Genomic DNA, 19,513 nt, shown 5'->3' with positions numbered 1-19,513 from the left:
GTTTTCTGTTTTTTCTGGTTGTATTTTGTCTGTGGTGTTTTTTTCTGTTTTGATGCAGAGGCTTATGCCATGGTCACTAGTGACTCAAACACACAGTTTAGCAGAACGAAGGATATAAGGCCATATGACTGAGTCATTGCCGATTTGCTCCTTTAAGCTATTCCAGGGTACCACATACTTCAAAAAGAAAAACCTAACTCACTGAAAACTGAGTTTTACTTGTTGTAGTACGAGTATTATCCAACACGACTTTGTCAATCAACTTTATAATAATCATAATAATAATAATACTTCTATATACCTTGGTGTATTATTTATTGTTATTATATGAAATGGGATATAAAGATATACTAGTAATAATTTAACAGAAATTAAGACGACTTTTGACCAATAATTTTATACAATCATTAATTTTAGTGGTGAAATATTTATTTATTAAAGAAAAATATATGTGAGGCTATCAACAAAAAAAGAACTATGCTTGGAATGGTCAAAAGATAATAATGCAGGCAACGGATAGTTGAAATGATGCCATTGTTCTCTGTAGTTGGTGGCTGACTAGCTTGCTTTCGCTTCTACTCCTGATAAAATAATTCTCTCTATTTTATTTTACACACAGCTAAAGAACAGCTACCAAATCAGACAAATATTGTCAATGAGATCTAGAGTGCTTTGGCACTACGAAAACCATAATTTCAGCTATTATATAAAAAAAATTGGAGCTACTTGAGCTGTCAAACGAATTGACCAAAAAAATTTTGGTTGATTCGTAGTTATCTGCTGGTTTGTCGATAGTTCTAGCTTATAAGCCAAACGCTAACATCAAATAGGTTCAGGTCAGGTTTTGCAAACTCAGTTCTTCTACATACTGTTCAAGTCAAGAGCTCATGCAAACAGAACGTGGTACATCAAACACAAATGTAGCAGCAATAAGCAAGTTTCGTAAACTGAGTTCTCCATAATACCGTTCTGGTCCAGAAATTTTGCACAAAGAACAGAACGTTGGTACTTCAAACACAAATGTAGCAACAGCAGGCAAGGATGAAAAATCAGCAACCAAACCAAAAGAAAAGGAAATTTAGCGGTTTGGGGAACTGGTTCAGAGTTCAGCTATTTTGAATCAAATCCCAAAAGAATAAATAACCATTATCTTATAAATTTACACACATGTTGCTAGAATGTCATTCCAAACTTTGTTTTCTTTCGAGCTATACTAACAACTCGTATATATCCATCTATAAACTCTAATCAATTTAGATTTATGATAAGGCATGCTTAGGAAGTGCTCTCTATGATCTTTAAGACCTTCTTTTGTACTTCAAGTGTAGCAGTAGTTAAGGATCCTAACTAAAGCATTAAGCATACATAGTCCTGCCATTGACAAAAACAGTTATATACAACATCCACTGTTGCTAGAGTAGATTTTAATAGCCTATAGCCCCATAAATCCAAGCCCCGACATTATAAAAAACAAAGCACATTTAACATACATACAAGCTTCGATCCGAAAGCAATTAAAGGATTAGTTTAATTGAGTGTCATCAATCATAGCAGTCATAAAATTGAGTGTCTCCACGGTCTGACTTCCCACCCACCCCCCCCCCCCTCCCCCCTTTCCCTCCAAACAACTGCTTAATGTTTGCACGAAGCTCTTGTAAAGTTTCTACAAAACAATAGAGCAACAAAACTCGCAACAAAACCACAACATAATTTCTCAAATACACAACCAAAGCAAGAAGACTTGTAAAAACCTAAATTCAGACAAAATAAAACTAAAAATAACTTGATAATTACTCAAAAAAACGAAAAAAACTAAAATCAACAAAAAAAAACTAAAAGATAATCGACACAAAGTAACCTAAAATTAATGACCTAAAATCAGAACAAATTAAACGAAAAGGAAAACGAAAATCAAGCAAAAATCGCAACAAAATCAAAGCAAGGACACTTAGTAAGACCTAAATTCAGCCAAATAAAACTAAAATTAACTTGATAATTACTCAAGAAAACGAAAATAAAACTATAATCAACAAAAAAACGATAATCAAAACAAATTAAACGAAAATCAAAACGAAAATAAACAATGAATGTAACATAAAATTAATTGAAAAACAGCAAATGTATAAACAATAGACTCACATTAACGAAGAATTGATGAAGATTGAAGAACTTGTGATGAAAAATCAAAGAGCAACAGAGTAGAAAACCGTAATATTGAAGGAGGAGAGAGAAAATTGAGCGAAAGGAAGAAGGAGGAGAGAGAAAAAACGCAGGAAATGAATTTGAAATAAATGAGCTTTGTTTTACCGGGTTGTATTATGACCGTTGGATGAAATTGATCCAACGGTTGTAATATGTCCTCACATATAATAGGGTTCTCACATAAGGGGGGTGGTCTCATATGATCCTATTTCTATATATATATATATATATATATATATATATATATATATATATATATATATATATATATATATATATATATATATATATATATATATATATATTATCACCACCCCACCACCGCCGCCGCCACATCCTCCTCCTCCATCTCCATCTCCTCCGCCGAAACCACCACCGCGACCCCAACGTCACCGTCTTCTTGGATGACCAAAGTGATCAGCACAAGCAACTAAAATCATGGACATGAATGAAATGGACAAAACCATCAAACATACCAACACCAAGACACCCTCAATGCTTCCAAGCAACTCAAAACTACCGTTCCATACTAGAACATCTCACCATGCTTAGAACTTAGAAACCTCACCATTTGATCTATCACACTTAATTAATTAGCTCCTCTATTTCCTTCCTTAGTTTTTATGTATATATGGGCTCTTACATATCATCATATATATGTTGTTGACTAATATTAAATTATAAATAAAAGTAATGTATCTTAATAGATTTGTGTTACCTTCTTTGAAAGTTCAGCAAATTTTTAGACATTGATAAAGTCTTAGATCAATAATATAATTATATTGATAAAATAAAGATCCATATATATAATTGACTATGAAATAGATAGATGAATTTTATCAATCATTTTATGTACAAAATAGATAAAATAGCAAGTAGGGTGCAGTGTATTATTTACATATGATACCTATCACTTACATTACAAAATTACAACATACAACACCAAATAATAATCAAAGAGTATGTAGGATAGATAGAGACTACACAACCAACGGCGTTGACTTTTCCTAACACTTCCGCCACCACGGGCGCCACACACTCCTCCCTCTCCATCTTCGTCTCCATCTCCATCGTCGACATCATATCACCACCACCACATCTACAGCACGTACCGTGCGCCATCTTTGAGCTTAATTACTTAGTGATGACTAACACACTCCCAATGTTTCCAAGAAATCCAAAACCAGCAATCCAGTACGGAATAGAGTCACCATGCACATAAGAAACCTCACCATTGTATTTAATCACAAATTAAAAGACAATAATTTTTTCTCTCCTTTTTATGTGTGTTTGTGTTGTTTTTAGGCCGGCCCTCTTAGATTAATATAATTGAGGGTCTCCTAAAGAATAGAGATAAGCCATTATGGCGTTATATTTATAAGGAATATATTACAATATTACATTGAGCAAAGATATGAACATATCCAAATTAAAAGTTAGTTATATTATAATCATAATATTATCAATTATATTTTATTGTGTAATATATAATTTAAAGCTTAGATCATTTTGTAGGGGATTTTTTAATCACCATGAAGACTTTTTAAATAATTGTAACTAGATGGAGTCCGTGCATTGCACGGTTTGTTTGTATTTTTTTACAATTTATATTTTTTTCCTATGTTTGTGATAAAATTTGTTACTTTATTTATTCGTTGTACGTAGTATATCATATTATCATTTAATATTTTTATTTTATTTATTTTAAAATAAATTATGAATTTTCTCTCATTCGTTATATATTTAGATGAAATTTCTAATATCAAAAGATAATATTTTATATTTATTAATTTACATTTTAAAATTTCATTCATCAATTTTATTTTGTTAACGTAGAAAATACGAATAAATTATAAATGATGAACATTTTTTTTTTGCAATTTCAATGATTTTTTCTTATTTTTAGTATTTAAATTAAAACTGTTTTTTTTTTTAGAGAAAACTGATATTTTTTTTTAATTAAACGTGATTTCATTTTTTTTATTAGTATATTTTTATAAAATATTTTATTATAATCACTCGTCATATTTTCATTATTTTTTTTATCTAATCCAATTTTTTTTAAATATCAATTGAATGTGAATTTCATTTTTTAAAAAAGTTTAATAGTATTTTTTTATATGTACGAAATAAAATAATCTTTTCTCTTAGATAATATTTTCAATTTAAAAAGATAGTATTTTATTTTATAATAAATTTAAATTTTTAATTTTAATCTTACATGGTGCTTTAAAATAACAAACTTACATGGCATAATCCTATATACGTAACGCTCTAAAAATACGAATCCTACACGGCACTCTAATAATTTTATAAAAATCAAAATTCTAGATGGCTCTCTAAAATCTTGGGAAAAAACTCCCCTTTATATAATTTAACTTGATTTCATTTTTTTTATTAGTATATTTTTATAAAATATTTTATTATAATCACTTGTCATATTTCATTATTTTTTTCATCTAATCCAATTTTTTTAAAATATCAATTGAACGTGAATTTTATTTTTTTTAAGTTTAATAGTATTTTTTATATATATATATATATACGAAATAAAATAAATGTTTCTTTTCTCTTAGATAAAATTTTCAATTTAAAAAGATAGTATTTTATTTTTATAATAAATTTAAATTTTTAATTTAATCTTACTTGGCGCTTTAAAATAACAATCCTACGTGGCATAATCCTATAAGTAACGCTCTAAAAATACTAATCCTACATGGCGCTCTAATAATTTTTTTAAAATAAAAATCGTGGCTCTCTAAAATCTTGGGAAAAAAACTCCCCTTTTATATATATATATATATATACTAGTTTTGTGCCCCGGACGATGCCCAGGTTGTTTATTGAATTTTACGATAAACTTTTTGGCTTCATGTTAAATACGGTCATATAATCACTTTTGATTATGTAGGATATTTAGACGTGCGATATCATACTTAAATTATCTATTAATCTCACTAAAAACAAATCCTTCCATGACATTTGTCATTCCCTTGTGAAAAATTTTCCCGCCTTTTTCGCTTCTCTCTTTTCTTTTCTTTTTTTCTTCTTTTTTTGGCAAAATCTTTAAGTAAACTATTTATACCTTATGTATTTTCTTTCCAGTTTGACAATCATATTCCATATATACCCAAATGAAATATTTTTTAATATCTTTTATATACTTTATATTTTGTAATATTATTGTCAAAAATATTTAACAATCGTGCATTACATGGGATTTTAACCTAGTTTTTACTAAATTGAAAGTATTTTTATCGGTTAAAACTTATTTTTACTGATTCTCTATTATTTTAAATATATATAAATGGATCTTATTTTAAAGAATTTTTTAAAATAAATTTTATGATGGAAATAGAGCCGAGTTATGATTAATCTAATATCATATCACTAATAAATAAAGACGGTCTCGCAGCCAGGCCACGAGACAGTGACACTTGGCATTCTAGTTTTTCGCCAAGTATCGCGTCACGTAGGCGATAAATAGGTATTATTGTGACACGTATGATGCTAAGTAACCGATTTTTGGAAAGATTTTTTAAGATAAAATTGTTGTATAGAGTTTAATTATCGATAGAATTCTAATGTTTCATATATACAAAATTAATCATAACTTTTTATAAATATCTTAAACTCAATTCTATTTTCATCATCAAATTCGTTTTAAAAAGTTCTTTAAAATAAGATCCATTTATAATATATTTAATCACAAACTTTTATGTATATGTAGCTGGTCAAACCGCGTCACCAACTATTATAAAAGTTACTTCGTGGCTGCTATAGGGGTTACCTGGTAGCAGTGTTATAGTGGTTACTCAATTAATGTTATAGATAGGGGTTACATAGTCAGTGTTAGAGGTTACTCAGTTAGTATTACAAGGGTTACTCGGTCAGTTTTACCTTGTCCGGCCAGATGGTGTGGCTACCCGCATACAAAATGCATTGTTATTTAATTAAAAAAATAATAGAGAATCAGTAAAAATAAGTTTTAATCTATAAAAATAATTTTAGTTTGGTAAAAATACTTTAACTTCAGTGAAAATAATTTAAGCTCAATATAAGTAATTTCAAGTCAATAATAACATAGATATTTATTTACAAATAAAACTACAAAAAGTACACTATTATATAAATATAAGCCATATGATATCGTATGTCTAAATATCCTACATTATCATAACGGATTATATGACTGTATTTATTAACATTCAAGTAAAAATGTTATCTTAAATTTTATCAACTATCCGGGCACAAGACTAGTATATATATATATATATATAAAGGGGAGTTTTTTCCCGAGTTTTTAGAGCACTACCTAGGATTTTATTTTTTAAAAAATTATTAGAGTGCCACTTAGGATTAATATTTTTAAAACGCTACAATCAGATTATGCCACGTAAGATTAGTTTTTTTTAAAGCGCTACGCAGGATTATAATAAAACAGCGCCACGTAGGATTAATATTTTAAAACGCCACAATAGGATTATGCCACGTAAGATTAATTTTAGAGCGTCACATAGGAAAATGTTATATTTTAGCCAATGAAAAAAAAAATTGCAATTTATTTTAGAACAAAAAATTTATATTAATTATTCTTTCAAAACAAAATTTATATTAATTATAAAAAAATAAAATTAGCGCGTTTTTTGTGTGGCTGGTCATATCGTAAGGCTGGATGAGACACTCCCAAACACTTACCGAATAACCTCTGATCGATTGAGTAACCCTTGATAAACCAAGTAACTCCTGACCAAGTAATTCCGACCACACGGTGTGACCAGCCACATACGAAATTTTGTAAAATAAAATATTATCTATTTATATTACGAATTTTATCTAAATATGAGGAAAAAAAAGGTTAATAATTCATTTTATAATAAAAAAAATTCAAAGCAAGCGAATATCACAAATTTTATTAGATAAATATATATTTAGTAAAATATTTTATTTGAAAAATACAAATAAATCGTGTATCGCACGGGCTTTATCTAGTTTTGTATATATAAAATATTAGTAGTGTATCAATAATAAAACTCTATACAACATTTTTATCTTCAAAAGTCTACCAAAATTCAATTATTTAGCACCATATGTGTCACAATACCTATTGGTCACCTACATGGCACGACACGTGGCGAAAAACTGAAATGCTAAGTGTTGATGTCTCGTGACCTGACTGCAAGACCGACTTTATATATTAATGATATAATATGATATTAGATTTATACATAATGTATGAAAATTGAGTCATACTCCATAGTTCTTTAATTTGATGATATTTTAATTCGTACTTTGTATGTTTTGAGTACAGAGCTGTTATTCACATGTGAATTTTTCTTGTTCAAATTCTTAATAGAGAAAGAAGAAAGTACAGAATATCCTTTAGGCTTGTAAGTGGCCTGGATTGAATTATCACTTTACGTTTCAGAGCAATTACACTTATTGTTACCAATCGTATATTGGTCCAATTGATTTTAGTATAGAATATCCTTTAGGCTTGTAAGTGGCCTGGATTGAATTCTCTCAAATTTCTAACAATGTAACACGATAGAAATCAATTATACAATTGATGTCAAATGGTAATAATCACTTTGTTCACTTAGTTAAAGTAAAATATTTTTTGAGCATTCATTATATGTGGACTAGCCATATACTTGTATAAGTGGATGATGGACATACACAAGCAATGCATAAATACAGAAATTGAGATAGGCCAGGAGTATATCAATGAAAATTAAAACTACATACAACATATACCGAGTATATATTTATCATACAATATACCCCGTATATACGAGTATTATACATAGACTGCAAAGACAATTTCTCATACTCCATTTTATTGTCCGTGAGGCTTATCGAATCATGCCGCCCACAGGCATTTGAGGAGGCACAATTGATGCCTTTTGTCTCTCCATATTTCCTTCCCATCCTAGACACATTCATAGAATTTCAAACTTTAATTAGCACATAAATTTCTGATAAATAAAGTCTAAAATATTTGTTTCGGGTGAAAACAATGGGACCTTGTCGAAGGTCCGATGAAGTGGAGAAGACTAGATTCGATCCAAGTAATGTTGGGCCGAAGGTTTCCTGCACAGTAAACACACGTAAACTAGCCTCGGGGGTGTTGCCGAGGAAGGCCCCTCCGATGCTAAAGTCAGTACAGTGCGTAGAAAGAGAACACTATGCAAGAGAATTAATTGCTTGAGGCTTTGCTTGAATGAATGTACAAATGTAATATTGATGGCTTTTATACCTCTATATACATGGAGAAGTTGGGCCTTAGCCCAATTGGCTTGCCTTGAGGACTGATCTTTGACTTTAGCACAATTGGAGAGATGAACCTTGACCTTGGGCTTTTAATTGGATCATTTAATGCCTAAGCCCAATTGGACTAAATTGGACCCAAACAACTTGCACCCCAGACCCGATTTGGAAGGATGACGGGTCGGGTTTGATTTAATCAGAAAAGGAGGGAAGTGAATGATTTAATTAATCCAAAAATTTGAATTTAAACCGTAATTAAACCGTAATTAATGAGATAACAACAGTTAAGGCGGATAATTGTGGAAGTTGGACGGATAATGGGCAGTTTAATCGCAAGGTCGTGTGTTTAACGGTTACTTAGTGGGGTATTTAAGAGAAATTGAAATGCGGACTCCCCGTATTCCCATTTCTGGAGATATAATTAGAGGCGCGTCATCTCTCCTCACTTATTCACCAACACAAACCCAGAATTCTCGAGAGAACCCAAGAACCCGCATCAAAACTTCGCAAATTCCCCGAGCATTAAGCTTAGAAACTGAGACTTGCCACTACCAATTCGTAAATCGGCAACTTTCGCTTCAGATTAAGGTAAATTCCTTTGATTTTAGTTTATTTTTCTTCGAATTTGAACTCCTTCCCTTTTTTTTTCGACTTTTTTCTTCGAAATTATCAATGGCGAGAGGAGTTAGGGGTAGAGCCCGTGCTCCAAGAAGAGCAAGGCCAATTCCCGATCCCAGGAACAGGATTGGGACCTGGAATGGACAAAGAGCAGAGTCTGACCCTGCTGAAGGGATTAGGGCGACTCCAATTTCCTCGGCTCCTCCTCAGAGAACGGAGGGGCCGAGCGCTTCTGGGCGGGATGATGAAGTTCCCGCTGTCCTTTGGGATATCCTTCCCGGGTTTTCAGAGTGGGAGGATGCCGAAGTAGCTTCGGCCATGATAAAGAACCGCCCCTACTCATGGTGGGTGGAGAATGCCGAACAGTATCGGTTTGCCGAACAAATTGAGTTGCATTACGGCATCCTTGAAGCTGATGGATATTGGTGCCGAATGCCCGTGGCATCCGATAGAATCCATCGTCCACCCCCGGGGTATGTGGGGGTGTACACAAGACAACTTCAGTATGGGCTGAGGTTCCCTTTGGACGTATTCGTCCAAGACTTGCTGATCCATTACAATATTTCCCTATGTCAGCTAACTCCTATTAGCATCCGAAGGGTGATGACATACTTATGGGTCTGCAAGTTCTTCAGGTATGTGCCGAACCTGCACTGCTTCAAAAAGCTTCATCGGCTAGTGCCAAATATTCAAAGTGGGCACGGAAGTCATGGTTCTGGGTGGTACCGGATTGAGTCTCGGCCCCAGTACCTAACCATGTGGCCGAACGACTCTTCAGACAAGGACTGGAGAGGTCAATGGATTTGGGTTAGGGCACCCACGGACCCGGGCCACCCTTGCGTCTTCAGCGCTCCCCGGTACCTTGCTGAGCCTGATCCCAACATGGGAAGTTTAGGTCCCCCCGCAGATAACGGCCCAGATCCGAACCTTAATCAACAGAATATCTTCGGCAAGCTGCCGAACCGGGGGGGCAGCGGCCGAATGCAGCATATCCCGGAGACTTGGCTCCCCGATACGCATTATGTTTTCCAAGAGAACATGCTAGCAGCTGTCGGCCTCAGCCGAAAGTTTAAGGATGGTAAGCTTCTTCGGCTGGGGCCGAGGCCTTTTAATTATCTCTTTTTCTCCTCTTTCACTTCGCTTTTTTATGCTGTGCCAACCTAACTGAACTGACCTTTCCCCTTTTCTTTTTCAGAGCGGGACGAGACCAACGTCGGCATTAACTACACTCGTCTTGGCGTCAACCGAGAACGAGTTGTAACTGATCGGGCCCCCTCTATCACTGAACCGAGGCATAGAGAAGTTCATCTAGACTCTTCCCATTTCCAAATTGAGGCTGTTGCTCTGTATCAGAGGCAGTAGCCTTAGTGGAAGAAGAGAGATCCCTGGTTTCAGCTGCTGGACGAAGAAGCTGAAGCTGCCCGTACGGCCGAAGAGGTTGCACGGGTTATTGAAGCTTGTGAAGGAGGAGAAGGGTCCTCAAGGGCTGCTGAAGAAGAAGCTGCAGCTAGGGCAGCTGAAGAAGACGAGGCTTTGCTGAAGACCTCGGTGAGCTTTCAGACTTAATTTTGTCTGTTTCTGTTTCTGTTTGTTGTTTTGTTTTTTTTTTTCACATTCTTCCTCCCCCCCTGTCTTTTACAGTCTGAAGAGAGTAATAGACACAGAGAAGGGAAAGCCCCTATTCGTCCCGAAGACCAGATACAAGAAGAGTCCTCAGACTCAGACATGGACGAGCAGCCGCTTCAGAAAAGGCGCCGAAGAATGGCCATCATCGGCCCCCATGACTTTCAGCGGAGGCCGATGACCATCGGCGTCGAAATAAGGGAACCCGAGGAAGGCAATGGATCGCCGAGGGTTCCCCGGCCACCACCTCAATCACCTCCAAAGACCCCTCTGCCACCTCCCGAGATGGAGGTGGATCAGAAAACTCCCGAACCTAAGGGAGGGGTCCAAGAAGAAGTTCAAGAGAGTGCTGCTGAGCACAAGAATGAGGATGTCGTGATGCCCAGTGCTGAGGGTTTCACGGCAGACATTGCAAGAGAGGTTGAGGCCTTCGTCCTCACCCCTGAAGAAGAAGAGGTCATAATAATTGACTCTTCTGAGAAGGAGGATGCTGAGCCATCCAAAGTTAAAGAAGCTCCGTCGTCATCCTTTCCTTCCTTCCAGACTCTGCAATCTGGAGAAATGGGTTTCTCGGCCCCCCGAATTCCAATCCCAGATCACATTTGGGACCTCATATGGGGTCAGAACCGAGAAGGTGCTGCAGCCTACTTCGGCGATTTTGCTGGCACGTCCGAAGTAGATAGGGCAAGAATCTGGTCGCTGAAGGCCACTGTTGGGATGGGCGAATCCAGCAGATCAGTTCCTGACCCAGCCAGGTCTAACCAACTGCTGATGATGCAGGTGATTTTCCTTGCCTTTATCTCCTCTAAAATTCAGCTCTATTTTTTATTTTAATTTGTGCTCCTGTTTTCAGTTCGTGCACAATCAGACTCTCACTGTAGAGCTGATAGATACCCTACAAGATAGGGTAGACGCTGCCGAGCACGACAAAAAGGTAGCCGAAGAGGAGTTAAAGCTTGCTAAGCTGAAGCAAGCAGCAGCTGAAGAGAAGCATCAGAAGGGTGAAGAATATGAGAAAAAAGCTGCTGAAGCCTTCAAAACCTTCTGCGATGCTATGGAGAAGGAAGTTTTTCCCCCACTGATGGAAGGGGAAAAATTCCTCCAAGAGCACATGGGAGTGGACATCTCCAAATTCAAGGCTACCATTGAGAGCCGAATCCAGGAAGGAGCTGCTGCACAAGCTGAAGTGCAGCAACGGCTAGAAGCTCTTGAAGCCAACAGAATGGCTGCTGAAGAGATGCTCCAAGCCAGGGATGTCCAACTCTCAGAGGCTGCTGCTGCTGCTGAAGCTCAGAGAGCTAAGCTCCAAGAAGCTGAGGATCAGCTGATGGCCAAAAAGGAAGAAGTGGCCCAGGCCCAGACAGAGGCTTCCCAAGTTCAGCAGCAGCTGAATGAGCTAAAAGGTTCCTCCTTCAAGCTCGCCGATGAGCTGAAGAAATCCAAGGAAGACTTGGAGGAGACCCAGAAGAAGTTGGCTGATGCTGAGGCTCTACTCAAAGTCCGTGTCTATACCCAGGAAGAATATGAAATGGGTTTCAGAAACGGGTTCAGAGTGTGCCGAAGAGTTTGCCTTCATGCTGAGCCGAAGTTGGACTGGTCCAAATGTGCTGAATGGGTCCAGGATCCCGAAGACCCTCATATGAAGTATGCAACTCCAGTCGAAGCTGAAATCCTTAAGGCTGAGGAAGCCGAAGAAGAAGCTGAGAGAATGGAGTTGGAGGTTGAACAGAGGGAAAGGGAGGCTCGGCAGAGTGCAAAGCCTGCTTCTTCTGCTGCTGGGGCTGAGACCACCATGGGGCCCAACAATGCTGACCAGTCTGATCCTCGGGCTGAAGCATAGGAACTCGGGCAGTCGTCTTCAGAATCTTGCGGTTCATCATGCGCTCAACTTTAGACTTGCCGCTTTCTGAATTTTTGCCTTGTTTGTTTTTTGCTTCAGCTTGCCTTGTCGTACAAAACAGTTTATTTTTTTGCTTCTGTACGTATTTCGGCAGCTGTTATTTTCCGCTTGTGGGCGGCTGCCGATATAGTTTCTTAACTTATTTGAACTTGTAGCTCAATTTCTGAGCATAAATTATTAATTTGATGTTCTTTTCTTCAGCTGCTTTGTTTTTGAGTGCTTTACTGTTTCTTCAATTCTGCTGAACATAAACTTGCACTGGTAGTGCTTCTTGCCCCCCCCCCCAGAAATTGAAGTATGGCTTCAGCTGAATAAATAATTTCTTTATTTCTTAAAAATGGGTATTCGAAACACAGGGCCAACTGAAGGCAATGCTTCGGATAATGGCTTTCTGGGATAGGCAATATCCCAGAATTGTCCATGGACTCATGCCTTTGGAGAACAAATCTTACTGAAGCTTGACTTCAGCTGAAAGACTAGAGTTCTTTAAAAAGACGAGTTTGCCAGCAATCAGAAACCCAGTTACCCGAAGGCGAAGGTTTCAGACGAGTCTGAATAAACAATTTCCAACAGTTGCTGTTATCCTTGATTTTCTGTCTATCATTGAAAAATGGATATCCGAAACACAGGGCCAACTGAAGGCAATGTTTCGGATAATGGCTTTCTGGGATACAAGGCTCAGTTAAGGCAATATCCCAGAATTGTCCATGGACTCATGTCTTTGGAGAACAAGTCTTACTAAAGTTTGACTTCAGCTGAAAGACCAGTGTTCTTTAAAAAGACGAGTTTTGTCAGCAATCTGAAACCCAGTTACCCGAAGGCGAAGGTTTCAGACGAGGCTGAATAAAAAACCCTTAAAGAGTAGATAGAACCGAGAAAACTTTGAAAGGATAAAAAGTTGCAAACATTTATATAAATGGCGGCTCCAAGGCCTTTCATTAGTTCAAAATGTACTTACAAAGATTGTTCTGCCCCGAAGGGTTTACACATGATATTTTTTCAGTACATCAGCGTTCCAGTGATTTTTCAACTCAGTTCCATCCAACTGCCGAAGTCGGTATGTCCCTGGCTGAAGCTCATCACAGATTTCATAAGGCCCTTCCCATGCAGCTGAGAGTTTCCCATGGATTCGGCCTTTCTGAACTGCAACAGCATTCCGAAGGACAAGGTCTCCAATTTTAAGAGGCCTTGCATGGACCCTTCGGTTATAAAATTTGCTGATGCCGAATATGCCAGTTTGACGCCGAACTGATCTGTATACCGCTTCAATGGTAAGTTATCAAATTGCCTCCCATGATCGAAGACAAATACTCTCAGGATGCCAAAACGAGTGATGATATTCTGCCAGATAAATTTTCTGACAGTTTGCTCTGTAATGTTCGAGGCTGCTTCGGCCTCGATCCATTTACTGAAGTAGTCAACACCAACTATCAGCCATTTTTTCTGGTACACAGCCTCTGGAAATGGGCCTAGTATATCCAGTCCCCATTGGGCAAACGGGAGTGGATTAAGGATCGGCTGAAGATCCCTTGCTGGCTGGTGGATAACTGGAGCGTATTTTTGACATTTTTCGCATTTCCGGACTAGCTCCTTAGCATCTGCGATCATGGTGGGCCAGTAATATCCAGCCCTCAATGCCTTGTGGGCTAAGGTCCTTCCCCCAATGTGGTTCCCACAGATGCCGAGGTGAATCTCCCGTAGGATATAATCTGCATCTGTTGGTCCCACGCATTTCAGCAATGGGGCTGAGAAGGACTTTTTCAGAAGTTCCCCCCTGAAGACAATGAACCTTGAGCTGGTTCTCTTCATCTTGGAGGCCAAAGCTTTATCTTCGGGAGTTTCTCCCCGAAGCTTGAAAGCTAGGATGGGGTCCATCCAACTAGGCTCTAGGTCAGCGCAGCACACTTCAGGTGCTTCGTCGACACTTCTCTCTCGTCGCACTTCTACATATACAGATCTGTTCAGCTCGGTAAGAGTTGAACTGGCAAGTTTGGAGAGTGCATCGGCTTGAGTATTCTGACCCCTTGGGATCAGCTGAACCTCAAAAGTTTTCAGCTCTGCAATGACTGACTTGGTCTTGGCAAGATAAGCTATCATGGAGGGCTCTTTGGCCTCGTAGCTGCCGCTAATCTGATATGCAACTAGCTGAGAGTCTGTTTTCAGGCAGACATGATCGGCTTCCAGGGAGATGCACAATTCTAGGCCGGCGATTGCTGCCTCATATTCGGCTTCGTTGTTCGAGGCCTTAAAAGAAAATTTTAGTGCATACTCAAAGGATTTGTCTTCGGGAGAAGTTATCACTACTCCTGCCCCCGAACCGTTTTCGGTGGAAGATCCATCCGTAAACACGGTCCAGACTTTCTTTTCATTGTCTAGCGCTTCTTGGTATGAGCATTCGGCAAGAAATCCGCTAGATCTTGAGCCTTAATGGCAGCCCTCGGACGGTAGCTGATGCTGAATTCGGTGAGCTCAAAAGCCCACTTGGCTAGCCTACCAGATTTTTCAACCTTGCCGAGAACTTTTTCCAACGACTGATCAGTTAAGACCACTATCTGATGGCAATCAAAATAGGGCCTCGGCTTCCGAGCAGCTACTACTACCGCGAAAGCGACTTTCTCGAGTAGAGGGTAGCGAGTCTCGGCATCCGTCAGTGTATGACTGACAAAGTAGATCGGTTGCTGACTTTTACTTTCTTCCTTCAGCAGTACTGCACTGATGGTGGCTGGGCTAACGGCCACATACAGGTACAAAGTTTCTCCTTCTGCTGGGCTAGCCAGCGTTGGGAGTTGAGCCAGATGCTCCCGAAGCTGTTTAAAGGCGTCTTTTTGCTCTTCCTCCCAAACGAGCTCTTTTGTTTTCGGGAGTTTCAGGGCTTTGAAGAAAGGTAACCCCTTATCCGAAGCTCTGGAAATGAACCTCGAGAGGGCTGCCATTCTTCTGGTGAGCCGCTGAACATCCCGCTTTGTTTTCGGCTCAGGAAGGTCGAGCGCTGCTTTGACTTTGGAGGGATTGGCATCAATCCCCCTTTTGCTGACTATGAACCCAAGGAATTTCCCTGAATTCACGCCGAAGACACACTTCTTCGGATTCAGCTTCATTTGATGCTTTCTTAAGGTGGCGAAAGTTTCAGCCAGGTCCTTAACATGGTCCTTAGGTTTTTTGCTTTTGACGATTGAATCGTCGACATAGACTTCCATGTTTCGGCCCTTTTGATCGGCAAAAACTTGATCCACCAGCCTTTGATAGGTTGCCCCCGCATTTTTCAATCCGAAGGGCATCATTTTGTAATTGTACACCCCAGCGTTCGTGACGAATGCTGTCTTTGCTCGATCGTCGGGGTGCATGAAGATCTGATGATACCCCGAGAATGCGTCCATGAAACTAAGCAAGGCATGGCCACTTGTCGAATCGACTAGCTGATCGATCCTCGGCAAGGGATAGAAATCCTTCGGACAAGCCTTATTTAGGTCCGTGAAGTCAACGCACATCCTCCAGGTACCATTGGCCTTCTGAACCATCACCACATTTGCCAGCCATTCTGGATATTGGCAAGGTTCGATGAAGCCTGCCTCCAGCAATTTTTTGACCTCGGCTGCGATGTCTCGGTTCTTATTAGCGGAGTAATTCCGCTTCTTTTGCTTAATTGGTCGACACGTTGGGTCAACATTAAGCTTATGGGAGATGAGGTCTGGACTTATCCCGGGCATATCAGCTGCCGAGAAAGCAAACACATCTCTGTTGTCCCGAAGGAGCTGAATAAGTTCACAACGGGTGTTCGGATCAAGGTCCATCCCGATTGTTACACATTTCTCAACGTCTCCTTCGGCCAACTCAACTGTTTCAGTCTGTTGGTCCATGTCCATTGCTGATGGACTAGACTCTTCAGAATCTGGCCTGCTGCCCATGTCAGCAGGTGTCCCAGTCTTTTTGTTCTTCGGCTGGCTCTCTGAGTCTTGCTGTTCAGCTGAAGAGCTAGCCTTTTCCCTTTCGGGCCCTTTACCTCTGGATACAGATCCTTGGGCCGAAGCACTTAGGCCTTTCGGCTTTTTTGTACTTGTCTCTCTTTCTTTTTCTTTCTCCTCCTCATCCTTGTCGTCATCTGGGCGACTACTGGATGGCTTGAGGTAGTTGCACCTTCGGGCGTCCTTTTGGTTGCCCTGTATCCTTTCGGGGAAGCCAGCGTCTGAGACGTAAATCATCAGCTGATGATAAGTTGAGACGACCCCTTAGATCTCATGAATTATGGGTCTCCCCAAAATCACGTTGTACACTGAAGGAGCGTCAATGACCAAAAATTCAATCATGACGTTCCTGGCTGCCTCATCGCAGCCGATGGTGATAGGAAGTGTCACCTTCCCATCAGGATAAGTTGAAGCCCCGTTGAACCCGGATACCGGGTAGGGTACCGGCGTAAGGTGCTTAGGCTTCAGCTTGATTTGATTGTAGGCCTTTCGGAACAGAATGTTTGCTCCGCTGCCACCGTCAACAAGGACCTTACTGACGTCGTGGTTGGCCACCGTGGCGATGATCACCAACGGATCCTCGTGAGGGAACGTTATCCCCCGGCAGTCGGCGGCTGTGAACGTCATGTTCGGCACCGGCGATTGGGGAGACTGAATGTCAGCGTTGTTCACCTGGTGAGTCAAAGCCCTAAGGTGTCGCTTGTGCTCCCTCCGAGAGCATATTCCTCCCGAGATAACATTGATCGGAGAGAATTTCCCCTCCGGCTTTTTACTGTTCTTCCGGGGGAAGTTTAGGTCTTGCCGAGAGTCAAACCCGACCCGTCATCCTTCCAAATCAAACCCGACCCGTCATCCTTCCAAATCATTCACTTCCCTCCTTTTCTGATTAAATCAAACCCGACCCGTCATCCTTCCAAATCGGGTCTGGGGGGCAAGTTGTTTGGGTCCAATTTAGTCCAATTGGGCTTAGGCATTAAATGATCCAATTAAAAGCCCAAGGTCAAGGTTCATCTCTCCAATTGTGCTAAAGTCAAAGATCAGTCCTCAAGGCAAGCCAATTGGGCTAAGGCCCAACTTCTCCATGTATGCAGAGGTATAAAAGCCATCAATATTACATTTGTACATTCATTCAAGCAAAGCCTCAAGCAATTAATTCTCTTGCATAGTGTTCTCTTTCTACGCACTGTACTGACTTTAGCATCGGAGGGGCCTTCCTCGGCAACACCCCCGAGGCTAGTTTACGTGTGTTTACTGTGCAGGAAACCTTCGGCCCAACATTACTTGGATCGAATCTAGTCTTCTCCACTTCATCGGACCTTCGACAAGGTCCCATTGTTTTCACCCGAAACAATATTCATTATATTATTTTTATATTAGGAAAAGTGAGGTGAATGACTACTCAATGAACCTAATCCATAACATGTCCGATCCCCCGGTCCAACCTTAATGAGCTAGGACTATTGTGACAGGAGGGGGAAGGATAAGGGAATCCCCAAATAACCTTGATGTTTTGTCAAAATCCGTTGTATATAGAGAGATTGGCTATAGATGGTTAATTACCAAGAGCAGGGTTGTAGCCACGGAGTTTAAGCTCGCGATACTCTTGAGCCAAGGCACAACATTGACAAAAGAAGTGGATGCAACAATCCTCACAAGTGCTTTCCGGAATCCCGAAATGAGCCTTAAGCTTTGCACGGTATGTGCATGAGTATATCCATTGAAACCCTACAAAGGTTGCAAGTACCAAGTAGAAGGTTCCAGCAGCACAGCATGCTGCAACACCAAATTCATTTTTAAACATTTACAATTAATTAATTAATTAATTAGTTACAATTTTGTATGTAGTAGTATCAGATAAATAAATTCATATACGGGGTAACATAGAAACAATGGTACTCCGTATGTGTTATGTACGTGACAGTCACATATGGAGTACTTATATTCTTATGTACGTAACGTATATCTAGTAGCATATCGATTGATGTCAATGTAAGGTTGTCCTGGTGAACTTACATAATGAGCCTTGGTCAACAATCTCTGCAATTCGTCCAAAGGAAATGCAGGGGCAACAAAATGTAAGAAGGCCTGCAATGAAATTTTTGAATTTTAGAATAAGGTCAGAGTAAATGATGTACTAGTATAACTTTCTCTGCTTCAAAATTAACTCGATCTCACTTTAACATTATACATAATATAGCATTAATCTAATAATACTCCGTACTATTATCATGTAAAATTTTGTTCAATTAATTAATGTTTGGTCTGAAATTGAAATATATACAAGTATTTACTTTTAATCAATTCGTTACATAAATAAAGGTAATTATTAATAATATGATAAAATGAAATTATTAAGCTACTCTATGTTATTTTTCGTTGTTAGTATTTGAAATCTTTTTGCAAGATAAAAATCGGAATGAGTAGTAGAATCATGAGTTGATGAGCAGTACTTACAGCTTGAACAATCAGAGCAACAATCACAAAGACCGGTAGTAAAGTCACTAGTAGCTGGTTGATGCTCCGCCTGTTTCATGGTGATGAATGTATGATAGATAAACCAATCAAACTAAAATTATTAATTGAAGGACTTAGAAAAAAATGAAAGATTTTTAATGATAAAGTTGGGGAAATTTAGCAACAAATATATAGTGCTGGTTAAAATTCATTTGTAGTGGAAGGTAGGGTCTTCTATGTGTCCATCAAATTAAAATACACTATAGAAATCCAATAAAATATTGACATGTTAGTACGGGTACAAATTATGTTCAATAAATAATAAGAAAGAGATAATTACATACAGACAAATCAGACATGAAAAATTACAGAGTAATTGATAATAAAATGAGCAACTCATTTAACCATTAACATAATAATTCTAAATTTATTTTTAAAATGGGACCAAGTCTCAATTTTAGCCGAAAAGGGTATAGTGTAGGTG

The 19,513-nt window shown here is 38.7% G+C and overlaps 1 protein-coding gene across 1 annotated transcript; it reads right to left on the bottom strand.

Moving 5' to 3' along the window:
• Positions 1-7,777: 7,777 nt before the first annotated feature.
• LOC110727798 (cell number regulator 9-like) lies at positions 7,778-19,196 on the bottom strand. The gene is made up of 4 exons (XM_021907368.1): positions 19,030-19,196; positions 18,589-18,660; positions 18,136-18,348; positions 7,778-8,134 (listed from the first exon to the last, which is right to left on the bottom strand). Exons 1-4 carry the CDS (start codon positions 19,106-19,108, stop codon positions 8,058-8,060), a joined length of 441 nt encoding a protein of 146 aa, XP_021763060.1. The 5' UTR covers positions 19,109-19,196; the 3' UTR covers positions 7,778-8,057.
• Between the last annotated feature and the right edge of the window lie 317 nt (positions 19,197-19,513).

Source organism: Chenopodium quinoa, unplaced genomic scaffold (genome assembly GCF_001683475.1).
Source record: "Chenopodium quinoa cultivar QQ74 unplaced genomic scaffold, ASM168347v1, whole genome shotgun sequence".
NCBI classification, from domain to species: Eukaryota; Viridiplantae; Streptophyta; class Magnoliopsida; order Caryophyllales; family Amaranthaceae; genus Chenopodium; species Chenopodium quinoa.
This window is presented reverse-complemented; position numbering and strand designations above follow the sequence as displayed.

Bases quoted from the DNA above. Each gene is read 5' to 3' on its own strand.
- LOC110727798 (XM_021907368.1), bottom strand. From the start codon at position 19,108: ATGAAACAGGCGGAGCATCAACCAGCTACTAGTGACTTTACTACCGGT. The intron at 18,661-19,029 runs GTAAGTACTGCT...ATTTCATTGCAG, and splicing joins TTGCTCTGATTGTTCAAGCT to GCCTTCTTACATTTTGTTGC. The intron at 18,349-18,588 runs GTAAGTTCACCA...TTGGTGTTGCAG, and splicing joins TGTTGACCAAGGCTCATTAT to CATGCTGTGCTGCTGGAACC.